At 40.7% G+C, this 15,787-nt stretch overlaps 1 protein-coding gene across 5 annotated transcripts in view; it reads right to left on the reverse strand.

The window, feature by feature from the left end:
- MAP4K4 (mitogen-activated protein kinase kinase kinase kinase 4) overlaps window positions 1–13,176 on the reverse strand; it is a 203,807-nt gene extending 190,631 nt beyond the window's left edge. For all 5 annotated transcript variants that reach the window (XM_054975127.1, XM_054975128.1, XM_054975125.1 and 2 more), the window contains exons 1-2: window positions 12,917–13,176; window positions 12,303–12,368 (exon numbers count right to left, since the gene is read on the reverse strand). In XM_054975127.1, coding sequence (XP_054831102.1) covers window positions 12,303–12,368; window positions 12,917–12,973 — 123 coding nt within the window. In that variant the 5' untranslated portion in view covers window positions 12,974–13,176. The remainder of the gene's footprint in view (window positions 1–12,302; window positions 12,369–12,916) is intronic.
- Window positions 13,177–15,787: the final 2,611 nt, after the last annotated feature.

A 15,787-nucleotide genomic window follows, 5' to 3' on the forward strand; every position in this document is an offset into this window, starting at 1 on the left:
ACATCTTTTCCACACTGTGACACTGAGAGATCTCTGTCTTTTGGTGCTACACCTCTGAAGATGCCAGCCACAGCTGCTGGCGAAACGTCAGGAACTACAATGCCAAGACCACGGCAATACAGCCCGGAAAACCCACAACAACCAAAAACTAAAGAGTACCTACTTAAATCTTTCCATGTCTTCCAAGGACACACAAACAAGCATTTGACTACTACTCAGTGCCATTGAACAGACCTTCCCTGGAAGACTGTCCCTTCCTCAATTCTTCAAAACATATTTTAAAATCTCAATTTTGACTGGTTCTTAATAATCAGTGGAGGGATGAGATATTTACAGTGCAATCCTAAGCAGAGTTACTCCTTTCTAAGTCCACTGAAATCAATGGGCTTAAACTGGAGTAACTCTTCTTAGGATTACACTGTGAGTCTATTAGGATTTGTGATGTTTATGAAGACTGAAACTTTTACTTTCTTTTCATGTTTAAGATTACTTTGAACCACTGAACAGGGCCAAAATGAAATTACGAGATATCAAAAACAACCCAGAAAGATGCATTTCGGAAAAAGAAATAATGCAAAACATCTTTACAAATACCTGGTTACAAAAATCTAACTTAAGATCCATTTTTTTTAAAAAGGAGGGGGACATTTATTAAGAGAGTGAGGGAAAGGTAACCTGATGGCATAACCAACATGATGCCAATGGCTTACTGTAAATCAATATAATTTGCTCCCCCAGTCGGAATAAGAGGCAGACACAAGGCTTGGGTAATAAAGGGCCACTTTTATTTAAGTCCTTTAAGACTTAAAGGTCGCTGTGGTTCAACAGAAACCTTTCAAAAACAAACTCCAACGGGAGGCTGCTGAATTGGAATTCATATGCAAATTTGACTCTGTCAAGCTGGGACTGAATAGAGACTATGAATGGTTATCACATTATCACAGGTAACAGATTCCCTTTACAGAGGCGTGGTCTGGGGGAGCCCAGTGGCGCCTGGTGTGGGCTTTCGGGGACCACAGTTCTCTTTGTCAGATGCAGCTGGCAGGGAGAGCTGTGGTTATTGAAGGCTTATACTACATAGGAATTGGATACTTTCACTGCTACAAACTAATACGGCAAACTGACTGCACACCAAAAGGAGATGTTTACATTTCCAAGCAAAGGAATGTTTTGATTGCCTCCACGCTAATTGCATTCTGTCCCCTTGTGATATATGTCCCCTTCTTTCTCCCCTCTCTCCCCTCCTCTTCTGTATTTGACCAGTTCGGATCATGCATCTGACGAAGAGAACTTGATTCTCGAAAGCTTATGCTACAATAAAATTGGTTAGTCTTAAAAGTGCTACTGGACTCTTTTTGATTTCATTTACTGAAGCATTTTCATTTGCTACTCTCTGGACAGTACAAATTTATATAGAAGAAAACCTCACAGTTTAATGTTCAAAATACACTACTTCAGGCTCCCTCAAACTTACCCAGTGTAATCTCAAAAAGATTGAAAATTAAGGACCAGACAGCAGATACTCAGTGCAGTACTTGGTCCATCGCCCACCTTAAGATCATTAAGCCATTGCACAGTAAATAACACATGGTGCTACAAATGTCTTTAGAGGATTCACAAAGAGCTGCAATTAAGCTTTGTACTCTTGAAGATACACTGAGATGCATTGCATCACCAAACCTCTGCGGGGATTTTTTAGATTACTGCAATAACAAAAAAGTATCCACTCGTTTGCAATCAAGGGCCAGTATCTCCATGATTTATTAGTACCCTGTACATAAATTACAAGCACAAACATTCCTAAATTACTGAAACGCAGGCAAACTTTATGGACAAATTTCATAAAGATTTAAAAGAAAAATAAAAGTTATGGCCAGGGAACCCTTTTTAGCTATGCAGATTTTTTTTAATGATATGCATAGTTAGTTGCTAAGCAGTCAGACAAACTGAATTGCTTACTTTTGCATTTTTAAAAACAGTAGCAATTTGAAAGATACCTTGCTGCTATATGATCTACTCAAACATTATTCTATATATATATAAAGACAAGCGTCCTGACTGACTCATCATCACCCAGCCCAAACCCCTGGACCTAGAAACATGAAAATTGGGGAGAACATTCCTTTCATGATGTAAACACCAACTAAGAAGGGATTTTAAGAAATTCGCCCCCTAAGGGGGTAAAAAATGTTTTCCCATAGGGATGCAGCTTCCCAGTGTGGCTAGCAGGCTGATGCTTGCTCCCCCCGCCCCGCCAACTGCCAATTCAGCCACTCTTCCCTGATTGGGCCAGCCTTTCAAGGTCATTTGCATATGCAGCCTGATTGGTCATCACCCCAACATTCTAAACAGTATGCAGTTGCTGTTGGGAGGCATTGAATGTGTCCTGAGGTAAAATACACCTCCCAGTCTTCCTCTCTAGGGTTGCCAATCTTCCTATGGGGCCTGGCTTTCCGTGTGTCTGGCAGGCTTCTGCCTGCTCACACTCCCCCTCCCTGATGGGTCAGCTGTGGAACTCTGTATTCTGAGGTAAAAATCAGGTAAAGGAAACTGCAGACAGTTTAAGAAAGACGGTACACAACTCCTGAATAGTGATTTTATATAAAAGTCAGTATGATAACTGAGTTTTTGAATGTTCATGGGGAGATGGTGCAAGACCTTTCTAGGGGCCATTTTGATATGAGCCTCTCACATGAACCTGCTGAAGTGCCCACCACACCAGCCCTCCCTCAGTCCAGCTCCACCTCACACTGCGCACAGCCATCACCTCTTACTGCCCCCAAGAAGCCTCCTGGCAGACATCGTGCAAGATACACCGACGCTAAAAGGAGGAAGCAACTTAGAGGTTTGGCAAAGAAATATGTACATCGTACTCCTGCGGTGCACCAAGCAGCAGTGGCCAAGTACCATCAAGATCACCCCAAGGTACACAGAGCGGCAGAGTCTCTCTATGAGCAAAGCAATCCTGGAAGATTAGAGAGGCACTCACTTCCATGGAAGGTCAAGGCTCACTCAGGCATGTCATATGATCCTTCACTACCTTCAAGCTGCCTCATCCATACAGAAACACCCCTGTTCAGCATCTCAAAACAAAGCAACATGGCCTAAGTGTTGTGGAACTGTAAGCTCATTGTTTGGGATGAGAACACCATGGTGCACAAAGGGTATTTTGAGGCACTGAGCATAACCCTCAAAGATGTCAGGGACAACAAGAGAGAGTGATGGGGGGAGTCACCATGCTGCTGGCTGGAGACTTCTGGCAGACTCTGCAGGTAGTACCAAGGGGAACTCGAGCTGACGAGGTTACCATGTGTGTCAAGGCATCGTATCTGTGGCCCCACATCAGGAAACTCTCACTAAGAAAGAACATGAAGCTCCACCTGAGAAGCAAGGTGTTTGCTGGGGAATTCTCTGAACTCCTACTAAAAATAGGGGATAGAGAGTATCCTGAGTCTAAGGGCAAGGTGACCATCCCTGCAGGCTTGGGCACAGTAGTGATGACCCTAGCAGACCTAACAGCCACGATATACCCTGATATTGCCACTATCACGGAGAAGTCCACGGACTGGCTGTGCAAGCATGACATTCTGACCCCCATGAATGACAAGGCTGCCATCATTAATGAAACACAACTTAACTCCCTCAAAGAGGCAGAAATGGAGTACAGATCTGTGGACTCAGTAGTGCAAATGGATGACGCAGTTCACTAACCCGTGGAGTTCCTCAACACACTCAGCCCTCTTGGCTTCCCAGCCCACAAGCTTCTCTTCAAAGTGGGGGCTCCAGTGATGCTGCTCCAGAACCTCAGCCCACCCAAACTCTGCAATGGCACCAGAATGTGAGTGAAAGCCCTCCATAGGAACATCATCGAGGCCACATTGCTCACCAGCAGTGCTTGGGGGGAGTCAGTGTTTATACCACGTATACCACTCATACTATCAGATAACCTCTTAGAGTTCAAGAGACTGCAGTTCCCAGTCAAGGTCTGCTTTGCTATGATGATCAACAAGTCCTAGGGGCAGGCACTGACAGTGGCAGGAATTGACTTGAGGGAGGACTGCTTCTTACATGGGCAGTTCTACGTGGCCTGCTCCAGAATGAGCTCACCCAGCAGCCTGGTGATCCTAGCACCTGAGGGGAAAACCACCAATGTAGTCCACAAAGAGGTCCTTCAGTAGGAAAAAAAACGGTTGTACATATTTTTCACTTTCTTCATTGCACTACAATCTTTTCCTTTTAAAATCTCTTCAACGAATGTTACATTTCGAAATTCACTTCATCAGTTTTCGGCATCAACGTGATTCGCTTTAGTCAAACACCTCTGTGAAGTTCGGGTACTACACTAATATACTACAAAACCAACTCAAAAAACCAAAAACAAAACCCACAAACCAAAAAATGTTACATACTCCTAAGTATTTTAACTGGATTTAAAGTAGTTAAATACCGTAGCAAAGCACAGGTAGCAAGCTAGTCATAAATAAAATTTATCCTCTATCGGTCAGTAGGTTTGATGGCAGCCAGTGATGCTTCCTTCCTAGTCCACTTTTCTTACTGAGACTAAAGCAGGCAACCCATGAATCCAGAGACACCAACCACAATGCAAGCCATGTAAATTAACTAGCTCTACACTCCTTTGATTGAAAAATAAGACTTTTCCTTCTAGCTGATATCCAAAATCAGCAGACAGTCTGAAACTTAGGAGAACCATTTCATTAGATTTTTTTTACCAAAAAACACACTGACTAATATATATACATAAAGCAACAGCTAAGACAATCTAACAACTCTAAAAGCAATAGTATGAGGAAGATATTGCACACACACATTGTGTATGAGCCATAACTTATTGATTTGGCTCACATCAAAAATAAGAAAAGCAAGGAAGATCTTTACTAGCTGCTTACAGCCTATAGGAAATGTAACTGAGTCTCACTAAACAACACATTCCTCAATTGTGCCACAACCCGGCACACAAAGTATATCTCAGACTGATGTGGAATTCTTAGTAGGATTCCCTTATGGTGCTGGTGTTACCCAATAACTCATTATCCAAAAGTGAATCATAACAACTTTGAAACAGACACTAATATTTTATGCGGATGAGAAAAGGGATTGTTATGCCCACCTCCCATTTAATATTGTGTGTGGATGAGGAAAGATACTGGTATGCCCAAAAACTGTCACAAAAAAACCGTATCTATAAGGATGAGACCCTTTGCTTAACAGGAAAGATTCCGTTTTTAAATGTGGGCCACAATGAACAGTTTATTCTACTAAGTTTATCTAATGGTATCTAATATGTTTTCAAAATAACGAGGGAGGGAAGCTTTATGCCCTCACCAACAGTGAACCGTTTTAGCCTTTTCTGAATAGGAATTCACTTCCCTGACAAGTCATGCATCCATGAACCCTCACATCTGGATTTCTAAATCTGTGTTTGCTTTTCAAACATGCTTTTTCTGCAAAGAAGCATCAGTCTGTGGGTTGATGCTATATATGTCTGTGCTGTAACATTTACTTTTAACCCAAGACTACAGCTACATCACAGGGAAGCTGAAGCCATAGCATAACTCAACAGCAAAAGACATGCACATTTATCACCTGTGATTGTGCAAAGGCAGCATTTATAGTTTATCCTAAACCAAGGTGGCATCTATGTAGGAAAAGCATTGAATTTGTCATTTGCCCTTACTCACTACTGCATCTTTGTGTCCTCAATTGCTTGGAAAAGACTAAGTATTATGACAATGTAAGGGGGAAGCATTCATATCCTATAAAACTTGAAATACAAGAATCAACAGCAATCTTTTGCCTGTAGGCCAACTAAAAGTTGGACCCAGCTCTTCATGGTGTTGATAGTAGTCTTACAACAAACCCATATCACTTGTCTGATCAAAACACCTGTTCTCCCTCTAATGACTGCCACTGACTCCCCCAGTCTTACTTATGCTCTGTGTTGTTCCTACAAGCAACAAAATGGATCAGGATGGGTTAGTTAGATTGCACTTACCCAAGATAAGGTTTAGTGATCTTTTCCACATGAAGATGACTCACAACGAGTCATACCATTGCTCTAACAAGGTCTGCATTGTCTACTGAAACCGGCAGCGGCTCTTTGGAGTCTTGGGCAAAGATCTTCTGCATCACCTGCTACCTGATGCCAGAGATTAAACTTGAGACCTTCTGCAAGCAAAGCAGATATTCTACCATGGCCATAGTCCTTCCCTCAAACATCCATGGGTTCTGGTCAATTCTATCCAATTTTGTCCTATTGTTTTCATTTGCCCTTGCTTAATCACTGGCCAGAGGACATTAGAATGTATTAAATTTTATATTCCACATTTTTAAACACTTTTGTTTATGAAAACAGACTAAGCAGTGATAAAATATAAGTCTGTCCATAACTCTTCATGTTTCTCATGACCGACCAAGAGATTCCACAATAGAGCTCATGATGTTAAGTAAGAAAACTGAACAGTATGTATGTACAGGTTGACAACTCAAAATTCTAGAACTGGAAGACTGGAAAATAAATTTTCCACAAAGTTGATCGTTTCCTCCACAGCAATACTCCTGAATATCAATGTTGAGAACCTTAACATTCCAGCTTTAAGCCACTGCTGCAGTCTTTTACACTTGCAATGCCAAACAGAACTCCTGACTAGAGGCTTCCTTTCTTCTTAAAGCAAACACGTAATAAAAATCCATCAGGAAGCCACAATTCCTATTTTTACTAAGTATTAGATGGGAAAAGACCGTGCAAAACATACACAGGACATTAACATGAGTTGGCCCAGTTTAATAAAATGTCACATCTACGATTCAAGACCACAGAGACTAGATCTACCCACTTGGGTCTCTCATGCTGTCCTCCCCACCCGCAGTATCTTAGGCCAAAAACCCTAAGTTAAATTTTACAATCCACTTAAAAAGGAAGGAAAGAGTCCATTAAAGTACTGTGCCTTTTCTACCAAATGTATTTGTATATACTATTGGATTGAGGGCATCAGCATAACAGCTTTCAAAGTTTTATTTAACTATTTCCTTCTTCCTTTTTCATACGTTATCACAGTGCATCTTTTCCACTCCCTTAATTAGAAAATCCCCATGGCCTAAGAGCCTACAATATGAGCTAAGGCACAAGACTTAGAAGAGGATCTGACAGAGGTAAATTAGGACTGGGTAATACAAAACAGTGAAACAGCCATGTACTTACCAACAATTAGATAGTTGTATTGATAAATAATTAAAATCAAGAAACATCACAGTAATCCCTGCAGGCTGTCCACCTGACCTAGCCTTTCCATTTCATTCAAACTATTTGACATATATAGATAGCAGTGTTGAAGACAGAAGTGGAATTTCTTTTAGTCATAACAAAGCTACCAGCACGCAAAATTTAAAGAAGTGATTAATCATCAATAGTCAAGTACAGCACCACAGAAGACTACCCAGAGAGAACATAAAAGCAATTCATATTTTGAGAAAGTCGTCTGGTCTCGTTCCGGAGAGTAAGTGACCTCACCGATACCAACACAGTTTGCCTTTAGACTGATAAGAAAAGAATTGCTCTCTCATGTTTAACAAAATAACGTGAAGTCACCATTATCTCTGTTTGCTCGAGTGGCCTAAAGGGTAAGGTGATGATTGTGCAATGAGTGGGTTCCTATAAACCATATACATTAAAAGCAACAGACTGTATAGGAGCATTGGATTGTTTTCACATCAGCATGTAAATCATCCCTCATTTACACCATTCTCTTTTATGGGTCAGAACTTAAGACAATATGCATAATTTACATGTAGCTTTGAAAGGCTGCAATATGAATCAAACAAAAGAAGCCTTCACTATGAATTAATTCTCACAAGGCTTGTAGAAAGCGGTAGAGGCTTGAATTATGGGAACTAGGAGAATCCCACTCAATTCTAATGGCATATTTCCCACCAAGCTGAAATCCAACATGTCAATTACTTCCTAATCATTAGCCTGTGCTGTGAGACTCCAAATACACATGAAAAATATTTACAGCAGCTGTTTTTGGAATGTCGCCTATCTTTGCATGGTTCAGTTTTTGTTTCTGGTCTTAAAAGGGGAAAAGAATTAATCAAGTCCCGTCTTCAATTATCTTTTACAGAGCTTCGATGTCTTGACATCATTGTTAAATTAGTCCTTCCAAGCAAAAAAAAAAAAAAATTAGTACTGACCACTTGGTTATCTCCTAAAATCCTGATTTTCTTCTTTGTAAACTGAATACTGTACACAAACAGCAGAATTCTAATTTGTCACTTAACTATGGCCAACAGTGATAAGTTCACTGCCAACTCTATGCCCTACGCCCTTCCTAACATTAAAATGTTGAGGGCCACATATCTATACCACCACCAGCTTCTGACCTAGCTGTCACAGTGTGATGTGCTACAGGTAGACAAGGAACAGACAATGGGCAGGGACAAATGTCAGGTGGGTTCTGCACACTATATTCAAAGCCAATACAGAACAGGGGCTACTCATGAGTCACAAACAGCTTTCAGAACACAGAAAACAACATAGATGCATGGCAGAAGTTTGCTCTTGTGCCTTCTGAACCTGAAGGAGTCAAAGAATAAGAAGCAACAAAGTAGAGCATGCTAATTCATGGGGTTTTACCCTTGTGCTTGTCAGACATATGAAATTCAAAAGCTACAGCACAAGCCTAATCAATGGTTTCAATGGCTTGAAAGTATAACTCTGATTTGGATTGTACTTTAGACAGTGGAAATATATAGCTTTTATATACAATCAACAAGAATTAATCATACATCTTTAAGAAGTTTTAGAGTAACAGAGTAGAATGAAAGCCTAAAATCATCCAATCCCAACTCTCTGCTCCAAACCATTATACAGATGATTAAAAGGGTACATTATTCATATTAATATGTGCCAGACGCAAACAGTTATGATGAGGTACTCCATTAGAGGTGTTTGTGCAGCTCCAGCAATTGCTTGTTTCTCAACACACTTAAAATCCCAAACATTTGAGGTACACACAGAAAACTGCTGAACCAGCATTACATTTGTTTACAAACATAGAAGTACAAATTCAGGCTTTATTTAAACTTTCTAAGAGACCAAGACTGCTAGAACAAGAGAAATCCAGAGATGAAGAAAAACCATAGACCATTTTCAAGCTAATTTAGGTCATTTTAAACATGCCCAAAATTATGTTACTCAAATTTACTGACTCTAGAAGAACAAGAAGACTCACTATACTACATATAAACACAGAAAAATATGTGCAACAGAATTTCACTTTCTTATTCTGCAAGGAGAGAATGCCTGTGGACAAGTCTAAACATGCCAATGCCATTTATCTGAGTATTTAATTGACCACATTGAAGAGAAACTTCCCTTTTCACATGCTAGCAATACTCTGCTTTCTAGATACAAATTCTGTATTATTCACAGGAAAAGCTTCACTCTTTACACTTCAGCAAGATTTGCATGAACTGAACCAGAAAACTTCCACACCAAAAGTTTAACACAAAACAGAATTTAACAGTATACTCCACTCATATACCAAACAATTTCAAAACTGTAGTATTGTCAATATCAAATTAATTAACATACAGGTTGTTAAAATAAACTAATAAGCAATCTACTGTTTAGTTCTCACATTGCCCCAGTCCTGCAGATTTTGGTACCCTTTCGTTGTTTAAAAATAGACGATTCATATTTTCCCAAACTCAACAAGTCCCAGGCTAGAAGCTCTTTCTGATGAACAACATTTAGGCCAATGGTAATATTGGTTCTACACATCTATCTCACCCAAATATGCAGTTTGCAGACACATACCTTAAAGATGCGACACAACTCTTTGAGAATATCAGCAGGAAACCTCTCAGAAGATAAACTAGCCCCAAGATGCTACTACTGAGAAAACACCAGTATTCAATTAACGTTCATGCAGAATTCAGTATACAGAGATCATGAAATTGTCTCACTGTATTCACTGTGCACAATTCTCCTCTGATTGTTCATGCTGACACAAAGGTACAACCACTAAGATTAGCATGGCACCACGTGTAGCTTCAGTTGGAAGCCTAGGCACACACTGAAGTAATCATAGAACAAGTTCACCACATACCAAAATCTGCATGGATCTACTCATCCCGTATTCCTCACATGCCATTTAGCCTGAGGACTACTTCCATAATATATTAAGAAGTATCTACTTTCAAAATGGAGGAGAGAGAAACAATGCAAGCTACTTTTGGTTCTCATTGGTGAGAAAGACCAATGTTTTCATTGCTATGCTGCCACCATATTCCAAAAAAATACAAAGGATGAAATCACATTCTCCCTGACCCTGAATATCAGATAGGTGGTTAAGATTCCTCTTTATCTAGATTCTGCTACATAGCAGAAGCAAACAAAATGGAACATCACATAATATTCCTGACACAGTGATAGCACATGCTTAGTAAGGTCCATGATGCTTTGTCCCATGTATATTATTAAGATAGATGTATTTGTATGAGCCATATTCCACTGGTGTTTTCAACTCTCTTCTTCATTAATTGTATGCATTGACAGAGCATTAATGACAATAACTAAGGCCTTTGTTTATATTAACCAAGCCACTATTTGTGTATATCTGGCTAGAGATGACCATCTGTTTTCACCACATAGGAATCTGTGGCACTGAAACTCACATGAAGTAACCTGTATCCTATCAGTTAATTAAGAAATTGTGTGAATCAGTCAGCTGGCAGACTGATTTACATTTTACTGATTTTAATTTCAGTTGGGTAGCCATTCCCACACTTACCTGGCAAAAGGAGCATGACTCTATAAAGTTTATAGCTTAGAAACTCTTGGTGCTTTAAAGTGCTACCGGACTCAACCTTTACTGATTTTAAGTTTATAAAAAGTCATAAATGTACACAATCCTGTTCCTACTGAGGGGGGAAGAAAGAGACACACCCACAATGATGTAAGCTTCGCTGGCACATGAATTATGAGAATGTAACTAAGAAATAGGTTAACCTGAGATCAGTATCAAAAGATCAGGCTTAAAATAATCTTGAAATCAGACATATTGAATGTTTTTAATATTGCATACAACTAGCTCCTTTTGTTTACAGAAAGGCCAAAGCCACTTTATGACATTGCTGTACACACAATTCTCTTCCAAATCTAACATATATTTATCTACAAGGAACAAGATATTGGGAATCGCCTCACACATCAATTTTCCCACAAGGTATCACTTTCATACAGAAAACAGTATTTCATATGTATATATCACATGTTTCCATCATGTGTGATATATACATGTGGTGAAAGCACACACCTGGACAGGTAGAAAAAACCTCCTATATGAAGCAGCCATTTAAAAAACCTGAATCTTATGAAACTGTCAAATGTTTTAGGTTCACTTGAAACAAATGCACTTTGTTGTTATCTTTTTTTAGCCTTTAATCTATACAACACTTCCTTGAGCTTGCCATCCTTAACTCATATAATATGTATGACAGAAAATGTAGTCATATAGATGACTAAACATTACATAGCTGCAAAATTCCAGTATTTGTTCCATTTATATAACAGATGGGGGATGGGTAAAGCTTAACTGCACAACCAGCCTTCAGAAAGACAAAATACCTTTCAGCATCCTACCTTCCCCTCCTGTGATTTTCCCCCAAATCATCATCTACTTGTCAAACAGGTTATTCTAGGAATTTTGTTTTTATGTTCTCCAGACAGACAATATCCTTTCCTGATCTTTTCCCCCCACTTTCACCCCACCCCTTTGCATACACACCCTCCTACACAATTAGCAACAACTGAAGCCAATGCATAGCCAGTCTTTCAATCTTCACACACCTTGACAGGTTCATAACAAAGAAAGCAAGTGCTGTTTTCATTAAAACAAACTATGTGACTACTTTTAATAAAAGCAGGGCATGTCTGGCATTGAAACCATCCTAATTTCACTGAAACCATCCCAATTTCGATTTCCTCAGGATCACACCAGTGTGACTGATAGGGCTGAAAATCACTTTTGCTGTTTGATTGGGGAAGGGAGAACACAAAAACAACTAACTCTAGTCTCTCATCACCAACATCCCTGTAAAGCCAAATGGGCTGGGGAGGGGGGCAATGCCGTTGACAGCTTTCTCACAAACCCACAGGAAATTTATTTTCCTTAACTTTTGTTGACAAAACAGGGATAGAGGCCTACAGCCATCAACTTATACAGGAAAATTAGCATTGGGTACAAAACGTTTAAAAAAGAGAGAGAAATCTTATAACAAACCTTATAAACTTGCCCATATGTGCCATTGCCTACCACTTCCACCAGCTCAAAAATCCCAGCAGGATCCTACACAACAAAGGTATTGGGGTAGGGAGAAGAAAAAAGAGAGAGAACAGGGGGAGGGGGGTTATGTTATTAAGAAGTCATTACTGACTCAATGTCTCCCAAAAATACAGTCCAGAGAAGATGTTTGGCTGTACAGCTGTTGCGCCCTGTTTTTCAACGCACACATGCCAATACATGCAAACAAAGGAAAGCTGCCTAAGACTCATTCTACGGCCCGCCCCCCACCCCTTTCCCATGGCTCATACTCTAAGGGAACAAAATGGGGGGGGGGGAGGTGAGCCCGTTAGGGGGCCCTTCCAAGCAACAGCTACCCCGGTTAGGGACACGCTTGCAGCTTCTTCTCCCCAGCAACACAGACCCGACCTCTCCCCGTTTCCCACACACCACCCTTTTCTTTCCCCTCCGCCCCAGCCCTGCTCCGAACAACAAAAGCCACGCCAGGGGAAGACGTCGCCCGCTTTTGTGTGCCTCACAGGACGCAGGAGAAGCGCGAGGCGAAAGGGGGTCGCGTCTGCAAGCAGCTCTTTCCCCCCCTCAGTCACACTCACCCGCAAAGAGGAAAGGTCTATGTCTCCCAGACTTTTTGCAGGAGAGTCGTTCGCCATTTTTCTCCCCTTCTGTTGTATTTAATTTTTTTCCTCTGGAAAGAAAAAAAAAGGAAAGGCCCGGCGCTGCCGCTCCAGCTTGAAAATGTAAAGTTAAAAGAAAACGGGGAAAGAAGAAAAAAAAACCACAACCCTCTCCTCTTAAAACCTCCTTTCTCCTCCTGCTTTCTTCACTCCAGGGTAAAACTCTTCTTGATTGGAAGGATGGAGAGGAAGAGGGGGGGGGGGAAGCGTTAGGCTGCTTCTCTTCCCGGTGTTCAGGGGCGGGGGGGGGCTGAGCTTGAAAGGAGTTTATTATTAATATTTTTGTATGCACGCGTCCCTTTCTGCTCCTCCGTCTGTCTGTCTGGCAGGGGCGAGAGTCGCTCTGAAGCGGGTTTACACCATAGTGGAGAAGGAACGGCTATTCCCAGGTTGCATCTCTCTCGCCCGCTCCCTAAGCGGCTGCATCCAACATAGCAGACCCCAGAGCCGGCAGTGGGAGAAAAACGGGCAGGCGCCCCGCTTCTTCGCGCGCGCGCAGAGCGCCTCGCACTCACCCACCCAAAGCCGCACGCGAACAATAAAAAGGCACCCGGACGCACTCAGTCAGTCAGTCGCTCCCTCCCTCGCCTTTCTCCTCCTCCTCCTCCTCCTGCTGCTGCTGCTGCGCCCAGGGCGCAAGAGGCGAGCCGCTGAAGGGGAGCTTCCTTACGCTTGCAGCGCTGGGCGAGGGAGACAAAGCGGATAGGGAAAGGATACACAATATACTCTGGGAGTCAGAGTGACCAAACAGCTCCCCCCTTCCCTTTCCAGACAGGAAAACCCAGCGGAAACACACGCGCACCAAAGCACTTCTGGGTAAACGGGGAAAGAGGGAGGGAATCTGTCTATTGCTCTCAGTCAAAGCTGTCTGGAGAAACCGAGGTGAACGGATGTATGTCGAGATGCAACCAGGGCGTGGCAGAGAACAATAGATAACTCTTCTTTGAGTCAGGCTCGGAGCTGAGCTCTTGCTAAAAAATGGCAGAGTAGAAAGCATCTCGAATAGCAAAACCAATTAATGGATGAGTACTAAAATTAGATCTTCAAAGTTTACGGGGGGGTGGGAGCCTTCGCAGCCACACTTGCAGTGCAAGCCTAAGCACAACTACTGGTTAGTAACTGTATTTAGGATTGCTCTCTTAAGGGAATAAGAGGGTAGCATTGCCAAGCAGTATTTACACGTAAGATATGGGAGCATTGTGTTTCTCTATTCAAGTGCCTGGTTGGTCGTGTCTTACGAGTAGAGTCTTTTAAAATTAATCTGATAGGACTCAGTGACTGCTTTTACACAAATGAATCAGTTGGTGGTCAAAGAATCCCCACCATTTAGAATTATGTTACTTGTCCTATTCTGGCATTCCCAAATCTGTTGGCAAGAGATTGCTTTTACAAACATAATATATGAATATCTAAAAAGGCTGACAAACATTTGCACATAAACACTTTACACAAATGTTGGACAACGTTTATTTATGTATTTATTTATTTATTTATTTATAGTCCGCCTTTCTTGCTAAGACTCAAGGCGGATTACACAGTGTGAGTTTAGTACAGTCAATATCAGGAATATTTCCCTAAACAATGCTGTAGGGTAGCTAGATACAAGTTTACAAAGACAAAGCATTAGTAGGAATCCAATACAACACAATGGTGAGGTCTATCACACAGGCTCAGAATTTTATATACAGCCACAATCAATATTTACTTGAGTGATGATATTTGTCATTCTTCATGGCAATCCAAAATAGATCATTACTACGGGCATCTGCTTATGCTGATTTTAAAAAAAAAATTATCTAAGGATCACATACATTTCTTATGAAATTTGACTGAGTTCGGTGTTCCTGGTGGATTATGAGAGGCATGCAATAACCTGAATGCTTGGTCTTTCTAGCATTATGAAAGACCAGGAGGGCTTGTGTGCTCTAAGGATCTTAGTGGACCTATATGATTAGGATTAGGCTTATGAATATAGAGCAGGTGGTCTAAATGTTATATAGACTAGGATCTGGGAGGCTCAGGTTTGAATCTCCAGTCATAGAAGCTTGCTTGGTGACCTTGGGGCAGTCACACACACTCAGCCTAGCCTAACCTACTGGCACATAATACACATATGTCTGTTTGTATAAACTATAAAATGAAGATCTAAGCAATTGGAGGATCAAAATATATTTAACAATTTTAAAAAATATATAGTTTCAACATTGTTAAATTCAGAACGAGATCTCTGGGAAACTAAGTGAATATCCATTTAGAGAAATAAGTAAGTATATAAAGTTGATTGAGCCTGAGAATTGGGATACTTTCTGAACTCTTACCACTTACTGGTTGAATACCTCTAGAAAATACTTATTGCTCAAAATAGAATAGGGTCTTCAAAAATATATTTCTTTAAAGGTATGAGAATATGAAAAAGGAAATTGAATGGTCTTTCATTACAGTATCCTAAAATTATTATGCAATAATGTCATGCAGTTATTTAATAATATAGAGGAGCAAGGGGCATGTTAAAGTCAGCCTAATGCATATTTGCAGGGGCAGTAAGTACCAAAAATTTGGCAAGTTGTATTGGGTACAAATTCATGAAATTATTGGAATATTGGTACCATTCGCTCCAAAATTTGTAATTTGGGGATATTTTAAACCAGCAAAGAAAAAGAAGTGATTTTTCATCTTGGCAGCAGGCATTTTGATATAATGGCAGCAAGCAAGAATTGCAGTATGGGAGATTAAAAGCTGGGTTTTCCTGCTATGCTTGAAGTTAACTTTTTTGTAAATATTTAATAAAAA

This window comes from Eublepharis macularius, chromosome 3 (genome assembly GCF_028583425.1).
Source record: "Eublepharis macularius isolate TG4126 chromosome 3, MPM_Emac_v1.0, whole genome shotgun sequence".
Taxonomy (NCBI): domain Eukaryota; kingdom Metazoa; phylum Chordata; class Lepidosauria; order Squamata; family Eublepharidae; genus Eublepharis; species Eublepharis macularius.